Raw genomic sequence first — 21,465 nt, forward strand, 5'->3', positions numbered from 1 at the left:
GTGTGATAGAGAAACCCAGACAGAGAAACAGGGCCCTCAGCCCCAGGGCAGGAGCAGACCTGAGCTGAGATGAGCTCGCTCTGTGCTGGCCTGTGGCCATGCAGGGTAGCAGCCAAGAGCCCCAGCTGCAGCAGGTCGCTGGTGCTCGGCGCTGTACAGCCAGCCCCCGCCCCCAGAGCCCACAAGCCGAGCACCGGACACGGGACAGCAGGTGGGGGACACGGGCCCTGGCACGGCCTGGCCACGGGGGGCGCGTGTCTGTCCCGGACCGGGCCCGGGACGCGGCGCCTCTCGCGGCTTCCCCGCTAGGGGCGTGTGGCCCGGCTGGGAGCGGAGCCGGCTGCGCCCTGCCCCGGCCATGCCCCGGGCGGCTGCTCGGCGGGCTCCGGCCAGCGACGGGGCTGCGATGGGAGCCGCCGCCGGGAGCTGGGGGCACCTGGCCGCCTGCCTGGCCCGGGACAGAGCCTGCGCCTCCGCCGCGCTGGGGGGCCTGGCCGCGCTGCTCTGGATGGCCGCCCACGGGCTGTGAGTGCGCCCGGCCCCGCGCCCCTCCGCCCGGCCTCGGGTCTGCCCGGCCCCGCGCCCCTCTCCCCCGCCTCGGGCCTGCTCGGCCCCGCGCCCCTCTCCTAGCCCCACGCCCCTCTGTCCCCCGCCCGCGCCCCTCCGCCCGGCCTCTGGCCTGCCCGGCCCCTCCGCCCGGCCTCGGGCCTGCCCGGCCCCGCGCCCCTCCCCCCCGCCTCGGGCCGGCCCGGCCCCGCCCGGCCCCCCGCCCCTCCGCCCGGCCTCGGGTCGGCCCGGCCCCGCGCCTCTCTCCCCCGCCTCGGGTCTGCCCGGCCCCGCGCCCCTCCGCCCGGCCTCGGGTCTGCCCGGCCCCTCTCCCCGCCTCGGGCCTGCTCGGCCCCGCCTCTGTCCCCGCCTCTGCCTGGCCTCGGGCCTGCCCTCTGCCCGGCCTCGGGCCTGCCCGGCCCCGCCCCTCTGCCCGGCCTCGGGCCTGCCCGCGCCCCTCCGCCCGGCCTCGGGTCTGCCGCCCCTCCGCCCGGCCTCGGGCCTGCCCGGCCCTCTCCCCGCCGCGGGTCTGCCCGGCCCCGCGCCCCTCCGCCCGGCCGCGGGCCGGCCCGGCCCCCTCCCCGCCTCGGGCCTGCCCGGCCCCGCGCCTCCTGCCCGGCCTCCTCCCTGGCCCGCGCCCCTCTCCCGGCCTCGGGTCTGCCCGGCCCGTGCCCCTCTCCCAGCCTCTGGCCTGCCCGGCCCCGCCCCTCTCCTGGCCCGCGCCCCTCTCCCCGGCCTCGGGTCTGCCCGGCCCCGCGCCCCGCTCTCCCAGCCTCTGGCCTGCCCGGCCCGCGCCCCTCTCCTGGCCCCGCGCCCTCTGCCCGGTCTCTGGCCTGCCCGGCCACGCGCCCCTCTCCCCCGCCTCGGGTCTGCTCGGCTCCGTGCCCCTCTCCCTGGCCTCGGGCCTGCCCGGCTCCGTGCTCCTCCGTCCCCCGCCCGCGCCCCTCTCCCTGGCCTCGGGTTGGGCCCCTCTTCCCTGCCTGCGTCCCTCTCCCCCGGTTCGGGTCTGCCCGGCCCCGCACCCCTCTCCCTGGCCTCGGGTCTGCCCGGCCTTGGGCCCCCTCTGCCCTGCACCCCTCTCCCCAGCCTCGGGTCTGCTCCCCTCCCCGCGCCTCTCTGCCCCACGTCCCTCTGCCCTGCCCGTGCCCCTCTCCCTGGCCTCGGGTCTGCCCCGCGCCCCTCTCCCCAGCCCCCACACCCCTCTTCCTGTCCCTCCCCCACGCCCTTCTGCCGAGGATAGAGTGACCAGACAGCAAGCGTGAAAAATCGGGACGGGGATGGGGGGGGGTAATAGGAGCCTATATAAGAAAAAGACCCCAAAATCGGGACTGTCCCTATAAAATCGGGACATCTGGTCACCCTAGGGGAGGAGTTTCAGGCTGGCCTGAAGTTGCAGTGTCCATAATGACCCCACGGAGCTCAGACGATAGGTGGGGGCCTCGGGCTCTGCAGGCCCCTGGCTCGCCCCGTGTGAAAGCCTGGGGGGGCGTTCCGGGTGCTCAGAGAGCCGTTACCTGTAGGGTCGGCTGCACTGCAAGCTGCGCTCCGGGGAAAGGGGAACAATAAACCTCCCCCCACCGGCTGCACAGCCTGGAGCTCCCAGGTGCTGGAGGCAGCTCTGCCCTGTAGCTGCCACCCGTGGCCCCAAGCCCATTCCCCAGTGTGTCAGCACCCAGCCTGCGCCCACTGGTCTCCCTCCTGGGCCTGGTGACCGATGGCGACGGTTACCGCTGGGGAGGAGCTCAACAAAGCAGCGGTGCCATCCGCTCCAGAGCCTCTCCTGCCCTCCCTTCGGGGCGAGGCTGGCACAGAGATGGCACTGGCTGCTCCACTGCGTGGGTGCAGGGAGTTCCCTGGGGCTGCCTCGGGGGCTGGGCCTGTGCGCTGGCTGGGAAGGGGATGCTCAGGACAGCTTGAGACGGGGGAACACACAACCTGGGACCGAGTGGGGGCTCAGTGTCACTGGGACAGGGCCTCCAGCAAGGACGAGTGATCTGGGGGACCCCTCTGGGGTGCTTTGAAGGGGCCCGATGCCCAGAGGTGGGTGCTCAGCACCGTCTGGAATTCACCCCTCCCCTGAGGTGTGTTGAGTTTGCTCTGCAGCAGCTCACGGCTGAGCCTTGGCCCCCACGTGGGGGGCTGCGGCCCAGGGAGGGGAAGTGAGCGGCCCTGGCCACCCCGGCACAGACCTAGTGCTAGGGCCACTGGCTGTGTGGTTACTGGAGCAGCCCAGGGGCAAGGCAGAGAGCACCCCGGGCCGGGGGGCCTGGCGTTGCTAGTTAGTAGCATGTCCTGCGACCCCACTGAAGGGGCAAGCGCTGACTGACTCCCCCACGTACTGGGGTGTCCTGGGGGACCCTGGGCACCGGTAAGTAGCTCAGCCTGTGCCTCATCCTAGCCGATAAAGCTGGACTGAGAACCCCAGCCCCTGGTGAAAGGGCAGCGCTCCCCTGCTCTGATCCCTCTCCCTCTGTGTCCCTCCCAGGCTGGTCCGTGCCCGCTGCAGGAGGAAGGACTGGCAGGAGGTGTCGGTGCTCTGCATCGTTTACAGCTTTGTGGGCAGCATGTGCAACACGATCGGGGCACTCCTCGCCCAGCAGCTCGCCATCCAGGTACGCGGGAGACGTCCGGCCTGCCCCCGCGGAGGCCTGCAGATCCTGGAGGTTGGGCATGGGTCAGCCCCCAGCCCAGCCCCTGCGGCCAGTGCAGGACGTTGGCTAGGGCTGTGGCCATGGGCACAGGTGGTGGCGCTCCCATCCCAGCGAGTGCTGCCCCAAACCCCTCAGCCCTGGCCAGGCACAGCTGGCCCTGCAGTTCCTGGGTGCCGTGCCCGAGGGCTGGAGGGGGCGGATTCCCGGGCTGAGTTCTGTCCCTTTGTTCCACCAGATGCCACGGTCCCCCCACCATGAGACCCCGCCCCGCCTCCCCTGAGGTGACCGCAATCCCAGGAGGCCAGCACAGATCCAAATGAAGCTCCGATCCTTGGCAGCCCCCCCGCCATGCAGGCAGCCAACTCTGACACAAGCCCCCCCCTTCGCCCCAGCCACGGCTGCCTCAGGGTCCCCCTGCTGAGGAGGGGACTCCGGGGAGAGGATAACGCAGACTCGGCCCAGCTGCCTTTCCCTTGTAAACTGCGCTGGGGGCCGTGTGCGTTGCCCTGCCCTGCCCTGCCCAGCCAGGCCTGGCCCCACAGAGACACCTCTGGGGGGAACGGTGGCAGGGAGTGGGGCAGTACCTGGGCAAGGGTCCCTGCCCCACGAAAAAGGGGGCCTCGGTCCCCCACTGATGATATGGCTCTTTAAGCCTCGGTGCCACTCTGCTGCACCTTCTTCCCCTTGACCCGGAGCAGTCGTTCCGGGGCAGGCGTCTCCCTGGCTGAGTCACTGGAGCCTGGAGGCAGAGGTAGGGTGAGGCTCACACTCCCCACCCTGTTTGTCTTGTTCCTCGGGGCTGACAGAGTAACAGCTGCTTCCCCAGTGGAGTCATGAACAGCCAGAGCCGGTCTGGGAGGGCCCTGGGCCCAGCCTCCCTCACTGCCGGTGTCTCCTCAGCGCAGGGCGATTGGTCACTCCCAGCATTCATGGCTGGCGCTCGGGGTATGTCCGCACTGCAGGCAGACGCCCACGGCTGGCCCGGGCCGGCCGACTCAGGCTCTGGCCACAGGGCTGTAGAATTGCAGGGTCCATGTTCGGGCTCTGGGACACCCCCCGCTTGCAGGGTCCGAGGGCTTGTGCTGGAGACCGAACATCTACCCTGCAGTTAAACAGCCCCTTAGCCCCAGTCTGCTGGCCGTGGGTGTGCAATTGCTGTGTAGACGTACCCCCAGAGGCCGCGATAGCTGCATTAGAAAGAGACACAAGGAGACACCCAGTCCTTGTCCCTCCCAGACAGACCATCCCAGTGTATCTGGCCTGGGGAGATGCCATTCGTTCTGTGAGCACGCTGAGTTCTGCCCCTCTGGCTCAGCCAGCAGCCCCTTCCCCAAGTGCATGGGGCAGGCGGGATGGGGGGACCCAGGAGTGCTGTTGCCTTTAGTTCGGCTCGAATCGGCGGGGCTGTGTGGGCCGTTGCTCTGGTTTAACCAGTGGTGGGATTCTCAAACCCAGTTAGTGAAAACGTGCGCGATGTTCTCATCTCCCACATGGGGGCGCCGCAGGCCCTGCCTTGTGCGCCCAATTCCCAGAGCCGGGTGTGCAGATGGGCTGTGTGTGTGGACACACGGACCCCCCGCGGCTGCAGGGGAAGGAGGCACGTCAGAGCTGGAGCGGCTGTGCCTTGACCTGCCCCGAAAAGGGGGCTGCACGCCGTGTGCTTCCTGAGCTGAGTGTGAATGTGAGAAACGGGCGAGCACGGCAGGCCAGCCCCATTGCTGAGGGGGGAGAACACCTCGGGGCGCTGCCCTGCAGGGCAGTTATCCCCCTCTCCCAGCCCACTTCCAGTCCCTGGGCTGTTGCTCAGAAGGAACGGCCCCTGTAGGTTTTCACAGCCGGGCTTGCTGGGGCAGGCGGGCCCTGTGTTACACATCCGGCACTGTCTGTGCCTGAGCACGGGGACGCTTGGAGCAGCACTGCCACCAGCCACTGGGGCAGAGGGTTCAGAAGCTGTTTGAAAAAATTCCTTTTGTGCTTAAATTCTCCAGGCAGGTTCCTGGGGCCGGGACGAGTCCCTGACCCCGTCTGACACGGCTGCGGGAGTTCATCTCGCTGGGAGTTCTTGGGGTGGTGCAGGGCACTCTGGGGGGCGTTGGACCAGACTCTGGTGTGCTGTGGCCAAGAGGCTGTCTGCAGCAGGGGCCGAGAAGCCGGATACTCTGCGCTTCACTGGCTTATCCGGAGTAAAATCTGAACTCTGTGTCATGCCCCTGCCTGGCCTGGGAGCTTTGGAGCCCACTGGGGTGACGTTCGGCACCAGGGGCTGTCGGCCAGGCTGGGAGTGACAGAACTCCAAGCACCGTAGCTCAGGAGAGCCACCGCAGCCGTGAGCAGGTCACCATGCCAGGCCTTCGTCCGCCCTTACAGTCAGCTGCTGGCTCTCCCCGGGGCGCCGGGTGTCCGCTACACGGGCAGGGTTTAGTTCAGCTCCAGAGCCTGCTGCGGGAGCTGTCTGCCCCATTGCTCTGCCATGGCCCATGAGGAGGCTACAGACGCTGTTGGTCAGGGGGAGGCCCAGGGAGCGCTGGGGTCACCCGGAGGCTGCCACAGAGATCTGTGCTGAGAGCTGGGGACCGGAAGTGGGGACCCATCTGCTCTTTCCCGGCTCTGACACCTGCTGGCTATGTGACCTGGGCCAAGGCTGTTCACCTCTCCGTGCCAGGGCCATGCACAGAAGGAGGCTGATATCGTCCTCTCAGGGCTGTTGAGAGACTGGTCCTCACCGTCCATAAAGCGTTTCCCCATCCTGCGATCGTGGCTCTGAGCCGATTGGTCTCTCCGCAGGTCTTCACAGGGGCGTACATGGCTGCTGTCGACATCATTCACTTCCTGCTGACTCTCTTTCCTGTCTGTGCGTCCGACCCCAGACCCGCACCAGGTACGTGCCTGGCGGGTCACCCTGTCCTGAATGGCGGGGGCGGGGCGGAACCCCAGGGGATAACCTGGCCCCTCCCAAGACTAGATGCATACAGGTGTGCTGGGGGGCCCAGCATGCTACAGGGCTGAATGCATTCCAGGCCACACCGAGGGCTGGGGGGATGAGTGGTGAGAAGCATGCGACTGGGAGGGGGATTTCGGGAGGGGCCTGTCTTGGAAGGCTGGATGCTGAGGGGGTGGGGGCTGGGCAGGGGTTTGGGGGCTGGGTGATTGGGGGTGGAGGCTGGGCTCAGGGAGGCTGGTTGCTGGGGGGTGGAGGGCGAGGGTTGGGTGCTGTCTGGGGGGAAGTCTCAGTGCTGGGGGAGTGAGGGGGTGGGCTGGTTGCTGAGGGGTGGAGGAGAGGGCTGGGTGCTGCCTAGGAGCGGGGATTGGCAGGGCTAATAGAGGGCTGGGAGATGGTCAGGGTGGCGCCCCCACTCCCAGCGCAGCCAGTGACCCGGGGGCAGGCGAGCCCTTGGGGGATGAGGGTCCTGTTTTGGGGAGATGTTCTCCAGCAGCAGAGGCCGGTGCTGCCGAGGACCCGGTCTCGACGCTGAGCTTTCGGCTGGCGCTTGCAGTGCGGGGCCGGTTCCCCGACAGGCTCTCGCTGTGCCTCCCGGCTGAGACTCTGTGTCCTGCACAGCTCCGCCCGGCAGGAGGAAGAGGAGGAGGAGACAGGTGAGGAGCAGCCTCCTTGCGCTCGCTCTGCCCCTGTGCACGGGCCCTGGCTGGTACGTCCTGGCGATGGCCACCTCATCCTCCCCCGAGGAGTTCCACGGCGCCCAGAGGAGACTGCTGGGGACGGCGCTTCAGGTAACGCAGCTCCCACTGCCTGTGTCCCTCTGGGCTGGCAGGGATCCAGCCAGGGCAAAGCTCCCAGCAGCAGCTCTTCGGTGCACCCCCTCGCTGAGCCTGCTGGGGCCGGGGGGAGCCTGCCTGAGGGAGCCCCGGCCAGGAGCTGCGTCGGGGCGCCGGCCCTGGGGAGTGGTTTCACCCGCTGAAGTTAGAGGCCATTAGGCTCACAGACATCAGAGCTGCGAAAGTCCCCGTGGCCTCTGGCGTGTGCCCAGCCAGTCTGGGGCCGTCCCCTCCCAGGGCTGCCTGGGGCCGTCCCCTCCCAGGGCTGCCCAGGGTTTCTCCAGCTCGCTTTGAAAGGACTTGGGGGCCTGTGGTTCTGCCATTTTGCTCCTTGTCCTGTATTCTCTGTCCATTCCCCTGGCTTGGTGCCCTCCCCCTGCTCCCCTCGCAGCCGCTCCTAGGGATGCGCCCCCTCAGAGGCCTGCGGGTGTCTGGATCACTGGGCCCCACGCTGGGATCTGCTCACACTCACCAGTTACCTTCCCAAAGGGCTTTGCAGACACTAACTCACTGGGGACGTCACTTGCCCAGGAGCTCCCAGTGAGTCAGTGGTGGAGCCGGGATTCCTCTGGGGGCAGTTACTGCAGGAGCCCCGCTGGGTTTCCCGCGCTCCCCTCCGTGGGCTGGACAGCTTGGCAGTATGGGGCCATGCTGGGCAAATACGCCGCTGCTCAGACGTGACCTGTGAGCTCAGCTCGTACCCAGCACTGCTCAGTGCTTTGGTGTAAGGAGCTCTGGTGCGCGGGGACTAAGGCGGTGTGGGCGAGCCCTGAGCAGAGGACCTGCCAGGAGCAGTGCAGGGCCCTGGGGCCCTCTGTGCAGGTGAGGAGCAGGGCTGCCAGGTCCCTGCCTTCAGTCCCCAGCACTGTCTCATCCTGCTCCCTGCTCCCCGGTCGGGGACAGCCCCACGGCCCCCACCACCTGTGAGGGGCAGCCCCACGGCCCCCACCGCCTGTGAGGGGCAGCCCCGCGGCCCCCACCCTCCGCGAGGGGCAGCCCCGCGGCCCCCACTGCCTGTGGGAAGCAGCCCCCGGCCCCCACTCTCCATGAGGGGCAGTCCTTTGCCCCCATGCCCTCTGAGGGGCAGCCCCCAGCCCGTGCCCCCCAGCCCACCGTGGCACTTTTATTCTCACCGCTGACCGTGAAAATTCCACCAGGGAAACGGGATCCCTAAGAGACGCGGCCCCACGCTTGTGGCCGCTGGGTTCGTTAGGAAGGCCCCAGCGAGGGACTGGGGCTGTCCCTGTTTAAACCCAGATGGAGCCTGGCAATTGGGAGCCGGCCTGGCAGGGAACAGACCCCAAAGGCTGCGGCTGGACGGAGAGGGACTGGGAGCCCGGGGCAGATTGCTAGCACCCGGCACCACTCGCCAGGGCTGGGTTCTAGCAGCTCTGCTGGAGCTCAGCCAGAGGTTCTGGGTGCAGGAATGGCCGTGGGAGGGTCTCTGCCCTGGGCTCTCCGGGCGGCCAGGCAGGGTGATCACCGTGCACTCTCTGAAGCCCCTTTGCTTCATGTTACTTTGTAGCCAAGGTGACCCTGGAGGCCAGGGCAGGGGGGGGCTCTGCCAGGCCCAGGGGCTTGTCTGCGCTGGAAGGAACGGGGTGTGCCAGCGCGTCGCGTTCAGACACGCGTGGGGACAGGGCCAGTCGCGCGGCCGTGCGTGTCGGCTGGCTGGGCGCCGGACGGGCCCATCGGATTTTCTGTCTCTAGCCCCCGTCGTTCTGGGAAGCGACGCTGCTACCGAAGGGCGAAGCTGTGGGGATCCGGAGGGCCCCTAGCGACGCAGGGGCAGGTGTGCCCCATTGTGCACAGCAGACACTAGGCCCGGCATTCCCAGGCTGCCTGGTGGCCCCAGAGCCCCAGCCCTCGAGAGCGGGTGCCATGGTGGGTCCAGCAGTCGCGGGAAGGCAGGTGCTGTGCAGGATCTGACAGCGTGTCCGGGCAGATTAACACATGGGGGCGACATGCAGTGCCTGGCGGGGCCCCTCTGGCGCGCAGCGGGGTGGGCCCTGGTGGCTCCCAGTGGCTCAGGATTTCTCATCCTCCCGTCCCGCAGGAGAATACGGAAGTGCTGGGCTTTGCTCTGGGGATGCTCGCTGCGCTCGTCGCCTTCACGGCCAGGATCCCTGCGCTGTCTGGAGCGGTAAGGGGGCTGGCCGGAGCTCGGTAACGCCGAGCCGCTGCCCTGCTGGGAGCCCTGCCTAGGGTGGGGGTCCTGGTGGCCGTGCAGTGCACGTGGCTCCGTGGCCTGGGGACAGCAGGTGTGCACAGCCTGCGAGCTAGCTCCAAACAGGTGTGTCGCCCCAGCCACGGCGCAGGGCTGCAGCCACGGCCCCGCGGGGCCTCTTGCCCTGGTGCAACGGGGCCCTGGGCCAGTGGAGATGTGGGTCTTGTGGCCCCTCCCGGCACGCTGGGGCATGGCACGGTCTCCTTGGACAGCCGCTCCCCGAGTGCCCATGTGCCAGGGTGAGTCCCACCCTGTCTTCCCCCTGCCCGGGCCTCCCTTCCCAGCCTGCCACGTCTCCTCAGCGCTCACGCCTGCCCTGGGGCCGTCGCCCGATGCTTCACGAGGCCCAGGGATTCTTATCCCGCACCCTGTCCCCCCTGCTCCCCCAGTCTGTCTGTCTGCTCCGACCTGTTGTGTCCATGGGCCTGCTCGGGTGGGAGTGTTTGCAGGCTCAGGGCTGGGCCGCGGTCCCTGCTGCTGCCTGGCGGGCCTCGCTCTCCCTAACCCAGGGTTTGTTCTGCCCCTGCTGCAACAGCAACGAGATCCGGGAACGACCGGGCTGCTCCCTTGGGGACCAGACCGAGGGGTTTACATGTGTCCTTTGCCTTGGGCTCAGATCCCAGGTCAATAAGGCCCGTGGGGGCGTGGAGCGTGGCAGCAGGGTGGTGGCATAGAAGGAGGCAGTACACCTGACCCCGTGTCTGCGTGTTTGCACAGACAATGGTATTGGGCTGTTCCCGTCTCGCTGCAGAGGCAGATACCTGTGGCCCAGGACACGGACCGGGCGGCAGGGAAGGCCAGGCCAGCAGATGGCAGCTCCCAGCCTGCAGACAGCTATGGGCAGTCGCTGTGCTTCCACTGCTGAGTGCACTGCGCTGTATCTACTGCAGGGTGCTGCCCGGCGAAGCAGGGACTGGCCTTGCTGCCATGGGTGCCCCACAGGGCGGGGGGAACGGCTCGCGCTGATTCAGGGAGCCATTCTGACCTTCCCCTGCTTTCTGCAGTGCAGAGGGAGGCTGTCTCCAGTGACCCAGCACTGGGCCAGCATCTCCTCGGCCCTGGCCAGCGTCCTGTATGCAACAGCCATTGTGACTCACGACCAGCGGCCCGCGTACTTTGTGAGAGCCATGCCCTGGCTCCTGCTCTCCCTGGGCTCTGCTGCGCTCGACGTGGCTGTATCCTTCCCCCCCGGCTCCACGGGCTGGCACGGTGGGTTTGGCACGGCGGCCGAGGGACTGAGCACCCCTCAGCTCCAGGGCACGACGCAGGCTGCAGCGGTTAGGCCCCTGGGTCTGACGGGCTCGGTAGTGTGGGCTGGGCATTGTCCCTGAGCCAGTGCTGTTTAGTTCCCTTCCAGGCAGCCATGTTGTGGGGCTGAGGTGGGGCCGGTGTTACCCTGAGACGCCGTCACTTCCTTAACTCTGGGAGCTCAGATCGCCTGTCTGTCCTGCTTGATGAAAAGCCAGATGAGCCAGCGGCTGGGCCTTGTGGCTGAGGCAACAGAGACCCCGGCTGCGTGGGCGCTGCTGGCACAGGCAGAGGAGGAGGAGGAGGAGCCGAAGGGAACGGAAGAGGAAAAGGTTTCTCCTCTTGCCTCGGGGTTCTCCCCTGCCCTGCACTGGGAGCTGCCACTCGCCCTGCACGGGGAGACGGCCGGGGGCAGGGTCCCACCCCCCGGTGCCTTGCCGAGGCGCGAGGCCCTTGCAGGGACGGCTGTGCCCGCTGCAGAGTTCGCTCCTGTGCTGCCCGCAGGCGGTTGGGAGCCTGCTGAGGTTTTTGTGCCCCTTGGGTTTGACTTTGGCCCTCGTACCCCAGCATCCTGCTACGTCGCTGCCCGGGACGCAGCCTGATCCGGGGCCCTGCTCTCCTCTGTGCAGAGCTGGCTCCCAGCTCCTTCCTCCCACCCCCTTTGGGGGGCTGCACAGCCCACGCTGACAGCCCCTTGAGGGTATCCCCTGCGCCTGCTCCCCACCACCCTTCCTCTCCCTCTGCCCTGCGGCCCAGGAGCCCCCAGCTGCTCTGGTTCTTCGTGGAGCCGGCAGTGACGCTCTGCTAGTTGTACAGAGCCGCAGTGGGAGGGAGGGACGGGCCGTTGCTCCGGCCTCCATTGAAGAGCTCAGCCCTGCCGTTCCCAGTGCGTGTTGGGATTTGCTCGCTCACTGCCCCCCCTCTCTCCAAGGCCCCCAACTGGCTGCCGCTGAGCATGTTCCCAGCGCCCAAGTCGCTCCACGAGGGGGCTGCCGTCGGCCGCTGCCTGGATCTCACCATCGAGCGGGTGCAGCAGGTGAGGCAGGAGAACAGCTGGGGCGCTGGGTGGGCTGGCAGGAGAACAGCTGGGGCGCTGGGTGGGCTGACAGCAGCACAGAGCCGAGCTGCGGGGGGAAGTGAGGCTGGCCAGGATCGCAGCAGGCTGCGGGGCCAGCCAGTGAGAGAAGCTGAGCCGGGCTCTGTGTGTGCACACGCCCGTTCTGGGGTGACTGGGGGCTCATCGGTCTGCAGCTTTGGGGAGCCCTGCCCCCGTAAGCAGTGGGGTCTGCCACCCAACCCTCTGCCCCCCGTGTTCTCCCCACACAGGCCTCTCCTCCAGGGGTTTCTGGTCCTCCTGCTGTGCCCCTTGATTGTACATTGGTAAATCCTGCTCCCTGCTACGTCCAGGCTGGCCATGGTGCAGTGAGGCTGCCGGGAGATGGACAGACGAGTGCTGCCGACCCCGCTCTGCCGGAGCCCCCTGCCTGCCCTCCAGTCCAGGTCATCCACGCCAAGCTCTCCCCCTCCAGCTCCTCGTACGTCTCCTCCATTAGCTCCGAGCTCGAGGTAGGTGGCTACCGCTGGTCGTCTGCACTGGATCCTGCGCTAACCCCAGCCTCTTGCCTTGAACTCGGCCTGCTTTGCCTTCACTGGTGCACGGAGCACAGAGCCTGCTAGCCCCAGGCCAGGGACCATCCCACCCAGGTGTGTGTGCGGCAGTGAGAGCACTCCCAGTGCAGGCTGAGTCCCCAGAGCATCCTGGCTAATTGGCACGTGATAGGGTCCAGTCACAAGAAGGCAGCTCCCCTCACACACACACACACAGACGCCCCTTCCAGGGCTGCGGGAGGGCCCTTCTCCATCTCTGCCTCGCTGACTGCCGAGGGCCGGGCCGGAGGGCCAGGGCAGTTCCCACTCAGGCAAAGTGCTGCTTGCCATTAGCAGGAGCTAGCAGGGCTGATGTGGACTGAAACGGAGCTCAGCATGTAGCTACTGCGTCGTAGGCAGGGCTGGGTGCGTCGCCCCGTATTAAACTCGGCCTCATCTCCCAGGAGAAGACCCTGGTTTCAGTTGCTTCAACCTTTGTCAAACTGTCACTGTCTGAGCTGAAAGTCCCAGGCTGGGGGCTGCCTCAGGCTGAATTGTATTTTGAAGATTTCACCCAAGATGGTTCGGCTGGTTCCAAGAACGGGGCTGGGAAAATATGTTGTTTGGGCCAGGTTAAAAACTCGGGCAACCTTTTCTTTCAAAAGTTCTAACCGATGCGCAGTTCTGGGGAAATGCCAGCTCCTCCTGGGCCTGCTTTGCTCCTCCCCAGTAAGAGATTTGTGCATGGACTCAGCTGCTGCTGTCAAACTGCGAGATGTTTCATAGAAACTCTGCAAAGCCTGTCGCGGTCGTTGGGGCGATTTCTGTCCTGAGCTACGTGCATGCAGCTTGCCCTGGAGCAGTGCCGGCCCTCTGAAGGGAGAATTCGGCCCACAGTGTTAGGATCCCAAGAGTTGGACAACCTACGTGCACGAGGGAGGGCGGGGGAGCAAATATTGGACTATTTTATGTAGTTCTAAAAATGGGACCATTCTGTTCCAGAACATAAATGGGAATGCTGAGCACTCCTGTGCCATTGTTACAAGCCGCCAGCCCCCTGGGCTCTGGGGCTCTCCCCTCCTGTGGAAACGGGGCAGTGTTTGCTCCTTGAGAGACCGGCAGATGGATGGCCCACTTCCTTACTGCCCCTCAGCCTGACAGAACGGGGAGTGCAGAAAACCTCTGCCAGCACTACTCCCTGTGCTCCGTGCTGGCCTGGCTTTCCCAGCCTGGTGTTCAGAGCGATTCCTGTCTGATGCTGGCGTTTCTTACCATGCCCCTGGCGTTTCAGCAGGCGTCTCTGTGGGAACAAATGGGTTTATGGCAGGAGATCACAGCAGGTCAAAGCCCCTTCTGCCTTGCACGGGACCAGCACCGTTACCACATCGACGGGGACAAACAAAGACACATTTTGATTCTATAAAGTTTGTTTTGTTTCATTTCTGGTTTTTTTAAACACCTGCACTTGGTAACTGGTTCCAGTAGGAGCCGCACTGCACACTAGAAAGAATCTCTTCGGTGATTGGGGTGAGGTGGCTGCTTTGCGCTCCATTTCCATAGGCTGAACGCGGTTTGACAGTCACTCCGTGTTTGAGCCCAAAGCGGCTGCAATGCTCTTGGTGGCTAGGGGCAGTATTTCCAAGTTACGGCCCTGGCTGGAGCGTGTGGCTACTTGACAGACCCATGCAGCCTTTGCTGGCGTGCTGCGCCCTTGCACATCCCACACTGAAATGGCTCCTGCGTTTGTTTGGCCAGACTGGATTGTGTTTCTGTGGCAGTGTCTCACACACCTTGTGAAATCGTGTTTTCCTTGCAGTCGTTCTTACCCCTGGCTCACTTTGCACATTCACTCACCCGCTCTCTTTGCCTTTATTTCGAAAATAAGAAGTCCCCGTATTTCTCTGCTCACTGCAGCTTTCCTGCTCTCAAAAGCAGCTTGTGAATGTGCCCATGTGGCAATCTCCACCTTGGCTAGGTGCCCGAGCGAGGCGTCAAGAGAAGGGATGTGGGCTGGGCTGCTGGGTCAGGGCTGCTCTGGTCCAACTCTTTTCTTGAGCTTTGGTTTTCTTCTGCAGCAAAAGTATTGGGAGGCCTTAAACTCAGAACAGGTGTGGAGAACTGTCACTTTGCTTTGCGCTGGGCCCGCGCGGGGGAGGCCGGGACCAGCACTCCAGGGACACCCATGTCTGCCAAGCTTCTTTCACTTTAAATCCATGAATCATTACAACTGAAGTCTCTTGGTTTAGATGCATGAGACATCACAAGCCCCAGAAAGAGGCCAGATTGCAGGGCAGGAAATAATCACTCATAAATTAGAGAAACATCATGTGCTTGCTTTGTCCTTAGTGCAGTCCCAGGGAGAGATTCTGCTCTCAGGCCCGCTAGTGTAAATCTGAAGGGACTCCACTGGCCCTTAGTGGAGCTACTCTGGATTTACACTGTTGCACAAGAGTAGAGTCTCCCCCATGATCTCCAGCCCAGTGTCGTTTTTAGGTCACAGAACTAGTTGAGGTCAAAGAGGAGAGAAGTCATCTAATCTCCCCTGAAGGAAGTTACCCCACCTCCAAACTGGCTTTCACTGACTGGAGATAAAGTAACAATGATGATAAACTCCAAACGGCCCTGGACTCCAGAAAGCCAGTATCCCCCTGGGCTGGCACGTATCAGCCATGTGGTGCTGCAGCCAGCGCCAGGTTCGTCTTGTGGCTTCGCAGTTTTATAGCAAGAGAGACATCTCCTGTGGGGCAGAGGGAAGAAATTCTGCCCCTCTGGTCCTGGGAAGGAGATAGCTCAGGGGCTGGGGAGGAGAGGGGCGTCCAGCTCTAGTGCTGGGAGCAGCTGGTGTGAATCGCGTGGTCAGTCCCCTCCCTCCACTCTCACAGCTGGCGGAGGGGTCAAGCAGGGCTTGCGCTGTCCGTCCCCCCAGGACAGATCTGGGGCACAGGCCGTGTGGCGTGAGCAGGCAGGTGCCCCCTCACAATGAACAGGCAGAAAGGGAGTTCACACTGACCTGTGGGATCCCAGGTCCCGTATGTGCCACATCGAGCCATAGGAGTTGTGGGTGGAGCTTGAGGACTAAATATTGCCACTTTTCTCCCTGCTCTGCCCTCTGAGGGTGATCCCTGCTGCATTGTGGGAAGCCACGTGGGTCCGCAGTGCGGTGAGTGACCTGGGTGTGCGGGCTGTTAGTGCACTTTATCACGGCTACCCCGTGTCTCCCCCCAGTGCAGACCCGCTCTGTGTGACAAGGGAGGTGCATTGAGTTGCTCTGCCTAAGTGCTGGAGGGCTCAGTACACCTGGGCCATTCAGGGTGGGCATGTGTGACAAACTGGGAATGTTCTGAATGTTTTCTCTGAATACTGTGTTGGTGCCTCAGTGTCCCCTCTGCAGTTCTTACTATCTAGGTGGTGGGAGAAGGGGGTGTGATTGCTGCAGAACAAAGGGCCAGTGCACCTAAATGCCTGACACTCTGTCTCCTAGCAACTGATGGCCTGGGCCCCTCCTCTGCAAAGGTGCCAACTGAAGGTGTTGGAGACAAAGAGGTCAGGTGACCTCCTGGCCCGGGAAAGGAGCTGAGCAGAGAGGAGGGGCTGGAGGGGGTTTCAGTCTGGAGCTGGCTGGGGAGGAGTGAGGGCAGATGTGGGTGTCTGGCTTACTGCCCCCCAGAATGGACCCGGCCGAGGGGTCCGGTTCGCGGTACCTACAAGCTCTGTGTTAGACCCTGTTCCTGTCATTGAATAAACCTCTGTTTTACTGGCTGGCTGAGAGTCACGTCTGACTGCAAAGTGGGGGGGCAGGACCCTGTGGCCCCCCAGGACCCCGCCGGGTGGACTCGCTGTGGGAAGCGCACGGAGGAGCAGAGGATGCTGAATGCTCCAAGGAGAGACCCAGGAGGTGAAGCCATGTGAGCTTCTTGCCCTGAACAAGTCTGCTCCAAGGGAGAGGAGGCTCCCCGAAGTCCTGACTGGCTTGGTGGGGAGCAGTTCCAGAGCATCGCCCGGGGACTCCGTGACAGCATGAATTGGCATCTAGTGCCATCACACAGCATTGCCTCAAGCCCTTTCTGAAGCAATGGCTTTAAATGGTGGACTTCAATCCATCAGCTGGGTGGGCCTGTAGATCCACTGGCTAGTTATACAAGGGGCTAAAGAGGTAAATACTGCCTGGAATCCAGTGGGCCTCGTTCTGCACAGGTGTGGGTACAATGCAGAAAACGTTCCTGACTCCAGAATGGCTGAAAGCCCTTCTGTTGATGTCTGCAGGTATTTCCAAGGTCAGTAATACTGAGCCGGAACTGTGTTGACCAGTCAGATGGCCTGTGTGGCACAAGAGTGTACCCTGATTACCTGCCGGGAGTGCCAGGAAAACTCCCAGGGGATGAGCAGCTGGTTCTGGACCACTCACTATTGTTATCTCTTGACAATAGGTTAGGTTCAGAGTGACAAACTGTTACTCATCGGGGCTCAGAGCTGCACTGGAGAGAGCGTCGGCCGGGTACTTCTGGCAACGGCACAGACAGTGCAGTGAGCCTCATACTGAGCTCTTCTCACAGCAAGATCCATTGTCCCTTGAAGTAAAAGTTGGCTGAGGTTTCTCAGGTTAGCAGCCCTCGATAGTCACCTGAGTTGAGATCAGTCTCTGGTTATTAACTGAGCAGTAATGGCCAGAGCTGGTTAAAAACCACTGAGAGTTTCTGGAGAGTTTTCACCCTGCTGGGATCTGGCGGGCGGCTTTTCCTTTCATTCCGCATTTCTTCATTAAAATGTTTATTGAAAATGTTTGATTTAAAAAATGTTCTTTCTCAGTTTGTTTCCCCCTTTTCCCTCTTTTTTTTTTCATTTTCCCGCTTGCAGTGGGAGGGGGAAGGAGAAAAGGAGGGAATGAAAAACCTACCCCAAAAAGGTTTCCATGTGGAGTTTGGTTGAAAATTTTTTTTAAATGAGAATTTTGTGACAATTTCTATTTTCAGATGAAGTTTGAATTCAGATGTTTTCCCCCCCGTAAAGCTGGCCTGAGCAGCTCCCGTGTGGCCAGTCTGCGTCCAGTGGAGCACAAACCCCACTTCTGCAGGAGCTCTGATGCTACAGACCTGGCTTGTCCCTGTAACCCGAAATCCTTTCTCTTCACAGTGGGACTTCGGTGACATGAATATTCAGTGGAACAGAAACGGCACCGAGGCACCGAACCTCCAGCCCGGCAGCAACTCAGTGCTGAACGCAGGCTTTGGGTTCGACGTGAACGCCCTCAAACAAACCGCAGCTGCACTGAGACACTGTGATAATGACGCCCCCTGGGCAGAGAAATCATAGCAGGGAACTCGAAAAACCAGCAGAAGAAAGATCCTCTGTAGAAGATCCCTGGAAGGTCCAGGTTACAGCAGTACTGTGGGACAGACCCAGGGGTGCCGCTCGTTTGCACAGGGCAGGGAGTAGATGCAGATGTAGCTCAAATCTCACCCGTGTACTTCCCTGATCCTGCTGCAGCTTTGTGCAGGGCGGCTGCTTCTGCACTGGGTTGGAGCAACCTGAAGGCCACGCAAACAAACTCTGTCTGCAAACCGCCCCAAGGAGCTGAAAACACAGCTGGGGCTCGGAATGGCCTGGGGTGAATTGGCCATGGGCCTGTTCCTCTGGCCGCATGCACTGGGGGTGGGGAATGGCAGAAGAGCCCCATGGTCAGCGTTCCTTTGCCAGAGACTCTCCGTGACGCTGGGGCAGCCCACCCCAGGCCCTGTTAAAATGGGGGGGCTTACACTGAGTGCACCTCACCGGGGCTGCTGCTGTGTCTGCACTAATCAGGGCTGAACCGCGCCCATTGCCCAGTGAGTATAACTGATCTCGGGGCGGGGGGCAGTTTCCCCACCCTGGCACCGTTGGGTTGGCCGCAGCCCATTGAACAGGGCTCCCAGCCCTGCTCCCCGAGCTGCAGGGACGCACGTCTCACAAGCGCCCCTGCTGTGGCTGTGTGCTTCCTCTGAGCCGGGCCCCGTTGGTGCCGGAGGGGGAATGTGCCCTGACAGGACAGTAACAGGAGCACGTCCGTCTCCCTGGCCAGAGCTGGGACTTCAGAGCTGCCAGTCCCAGGAGACATTCAGAGGAGAAACAAGGTGCCGGTGTTTGACCGCGAGGGTAGCTGACCGGCCTTGCAGTGCTTCTCCATTACTTCCAGAGCGGGCTTCTGGCAGCTCTCCTCAGGTTCAGCCCCACCACTTGGACTGACAGTGGGGAGCCCTACGGCCTGGCCTGGGCATCTGCGTGGGGCTCCTCTCAAACAGCAGCTTCAGACTCAGCAGCCCGCGTCCTGGCTGGCGTGAGCAGGGGAAGCACAGGCTGCCGGCGCTAATGGTGTATGTGGCCCCCAGGCCTCCCTTTATCTGCTTGTAACTGGCCGGATTCTGGCCAGACGGTTTGCTGGTGTGGCTGGCCAGGCAGAGTGACGCTGGCTCACGCCCGCTCCTGGCATGCTGGAGCGCTGCTGTTCCTGCGTTACCTGCACGAGGGCGGTTGCTGACCCAGCTGTGTCAGCTGGGCGGGGGGTCACACTCCCACTACCGCAGCTGTGCTGGCTTCGGCCTGGGCAGGGCAGTCCGGGAGCCCTTGGAAAGAGCTGCACGGGGAAGCAGGGTTGGAATCCCCCTTTCCTTGGCCAGTCGGGGTGCTCTGTCACCTCGGGGGCCCCCCGCATGCTCCGGGCTCTTGGTATCACAGTGCCCCCACACGCAGATCACTGGTGTCTGAAACTGCTTGGTCGAGCCGCAGGCCCCCTTTGCACCTTTTCGAGCCGCTCCTAGTGCAGCGAAGCTGCTGGGAGTGAGATCGCAGCTGGCCAGCGGGATGCGCCCCAGGGATAGCTGCGAGGGCTGAACGTCAGAGGGAGTGGGGTGCGGGCGCTGTTGTGACCCGAGAGGATGGTGTGAAAAACTGGCAGCAGCGGCTGTGTGTGCTGCGTGCGGCGAGGCGGGGGTGCAGCTGGGAGATGTGAGGTCCCACACTGCAGCAAACAGCAGGGTGGTGTGTCCCGCCCTGTGTGAACGTGGAGCCAGCTCTGCTAGAGGGCAGGAGCTCTGGGAAAGGGTGCTGGGGCAGAGGGGCAATGCTGGGCTCGCTTTGGCTGGTGGGAGCAGGCCCAGGCAGGTGTGGGTGGGAAAGGCTTTCCTTTTCTGTCATGCTATTGGGTCTTAGAGCAGCACCTATAGACCCCAGAGTCCCTCTCAGCTCCGCTCTGTTCCCTGGCAAAGCTGGAACCCCTCTGCTCTGCACCGCCGCCCACAGCCAGCCATGCCCTGAGCCCAGGCCCGAGCACTAGGCCCGATGAGCTACAGCAAACAGGAGGGTGGCCTTGCTGTGCATTCCTAGGACACTGAGCTGCCCTCACCCCTGGCTTCTGGGAACGCAGCACAGGCGAGAAGACGACATCTGCCTAGAGTGTCTGGCTTTCTGTCGCTCCCGCTCTGATCTCGCAGCCCCCAGCCTGGCTGGCGCTGCCCCCCTCCAGGTAGGTGACCCATCTGGCAGCTGCCTAGGGCAGCGAACACACAGCAATTGTTCAGGGAGCAAGTGGCTGTGACCTGCGCTGGGTCAGACGCTCCCTTGGCCCAGAACAGCAAAACATTCCCGAGCCGGCACTGATAAGAAACCTCCACATTAATATTTCTAATGGCTGGAGATTAATTGCCTGGTAGTAAAGCTCAGAAATCCAGACAATGCAAAGACTGGAAACCCAGGGGAAAGGAAATTCTTCTGCTGTATTGCCTTTTCCTATTCAGATAATGCACAATAAAATATGAGCGTGCAAGTCTGCGCCTGGGGAGGGCTGCCTCAGTCGTGTCCAAAGCAGATATGCCAGGAGAAACCCTGGAGCAAGTGATCTCACATGTTGTGCAAGGGGGCAGATGGGCTCTGCTGCCTTCAGGGGGGTATGTAGTGAGCAGTCGTATTCATGATACTTTGCACGTCCCTGGTGTCTTCTCACCGAGAATCTCAAAGCACCAGGCACACGTGAACTGCTTGCGCTGCAGAACCCTGCCAGGATGTAGGCAGGTCTTTGGCCCAGCGGGAGATGGGCAAAGAGAGGTGCCTTGGAAGACTCTGGTGCAGAGCCCAGATCCCGTGTCTCGCAGGCACGTATCCTGTTACCGTGCGGCCTCCAGCTCATACACGGGGACAGGGAAGGGGAGATAGTGAATGGATGTTTGAACAACACAGACGGGGCAAATCCTGCTTCCTGCACCCACAAGTAATCCTGCTGGCCTCCGGGGGGTCCCTGGCCCAGCAGCGCTGTGCCCTGGGGGCAGAGGCTACGCACTGGGGCAGTGGCAGTGAAGTGTGTTCATGTGCCCTGCTGGCCTGCAGTGATTGTGTGCATGATGGGTCTGGTGGTCTCTAGGACACCCCCCACCCCAGCCGCTCTGCTGCGTCGAACAATTGGAACCTGGCATTGCTGGGCCCCGGATGGGAATAGCTGGGCTTAGGCGGGCCTGGGGAGGAGCTGGATTTGCAGGGTGGGGTGGTGGGGTTGCACTTCTGCTCATGTTTTTGCCGTTTCACTGATTCATGGCGTTTAAGACCAGAAGGGACCATTAGATCACCCAGTCTGGCCTCCTGCATCACACACGTCACCTGTTGGTCCCAGCAACTTGGGTTTGGGTCCAGCATCTCTGAGCCAGTGTGTTCAGCTTCAGCAGGATCTGCCTCCATCCTGCAGTGCAAGGAGAGCTGGTTCTCCTCTGCCGGCTCCAGGGTGCAAACCAGGGGGGCACTTGGTTGAAAATCGGCAAGCAGAGTATGTGTATGAGAACAAGGGGTCAAAAAGTGTCTGCCCTTGCACAGACCTTTACTGTAAAACTGAGCAAAGACTGGCTGTGATATCGGGGCTGCTGGGGGAGGGGCACTATGGGGCCTTGAAGGGTCAGGCTGGGCAGGGAGTGGGGCTGCAAGATTTTCTTTGCTTTCAATTAATAAAACATTCAGTGCCTTGTCGTTTGTGAGCCCCGGGGGTCACAACCCATGGGCTGACGGGCTTTAGGATGTGCGGGGTCCAATTTGAAAGAGCTGCCGCCGAAATGCCGCAGCAATTGAGCTGCCGCCGAAGATAGCCGCGGCAGTTCGGCAGCAGCTCAATCGGTTGCCGCTGTTTCCGGCGGCACTTCGGCGGAGGGTGCGGGGCCCTCTTAGGCGCCAGGCCCAACCCCTGGGAATCGGGAATCACCCTAAAGCCGGCCCTGCTGAAGGGGTGAGGGGCTTTACGATATTCAGCATCAGTTGGGGTGTCCCTGTCTGTCAGCATCTGGCATAACCGGAATGTCTGCCCCTGTCTGCCCGCCTGCAGCCACGACTCCTCCCGCTCCCGTGCCTGCCTCCACCAGCCTTGGTTGGTGAGCCGAAGCCGTGGCCAGAGGTGCTGGTGGAGATTAAGGGGCGGATTCACTGTGC

The 21,465-nt window shown here is 63.2% G+C and overlaps 1 protein-coding gene across 2 annotated transcripts; it reads left to right on the forward strand.

Moving 5' to 3' along the window:
• The first annotated feature begins 368 nt into the window (after positions 1–368).
• TMEM44 (transmembrane protein 44) lies at positions 369–20,822 on the forward strand. 2 transcript variants are annotated; one of them, XM_039486885.1, is made up of 10 exons: positions 369–525; positions 3,032–3,158; positions 5,982–6,075; positions 6,757–6,926; positions 9,028–9,114; positions 10,203–10,373; positions 10,632–10,778; positions 11,378–11,482; positions 11,773–12,012; positions 17,164–20,822. In XM_039486885.1, exons 1-10 carry the CDS (start codon positions 407–409, stop codon positions 17,341–17,343), a joined length of 1,440 nt encoding a protein of 479 aa, XP_039342819.1. In that variant the 5' UTR covers positions 369–406; the 3' UTR covers positions 17,344–20,822. The 2 variants fall into 2 exon arrangements, with proteins under 2 accessions (XP_039342819.1, XP_039342820.1); XM_039486886.1 differs by having other exon boundaries at positions 11,854–12,012.
• The last annotated feature ends 643 nt before the right edge of the window (positions 20,823–21,465 follow it).

Source organism: Mauremys reevesii, linkage group 9, assembly GCF_016161935.1.
Source record: "Mauremys reevesii isolate NIE-2019 linkage group 9, ASM1616193v1, whole genome shotgun sequence".
Taxonomy (NCBI): Eukaryota; Metazoa; Chordata; order Testudines; family Geoemydidae; genus Mauremys; species Mauremys reevesii.

What these genes read in the sequence shown, in the direction of transcription:
- TMEM44 (XM_039486885.1), top strand. Translation starts at nt 407, where the DNA reads ATGGGAGCCGCCGCCGGGAGCTGGGGGCACCTGGCCGCCTGCCTGGCC. An exon ending in TGCTGGGGACGGCGCTTCAG is followed by an intron (nt 6,927 to 9,027) that starts GTAACGCAGCTC and finishes CCCGTCCCGCAG; the next exon opens with GAGAATACGGAAGTGCTGGG. An exon ending in CTGCTGCGCTCGACGTGGCT is followed by an intron (nt 10,374 to 10,631) that starts GTATCCTTCCCC and finishes CTGGGAGCTCAG; the next exon opens with ATCGCCTGTCTGTCCTGCTT.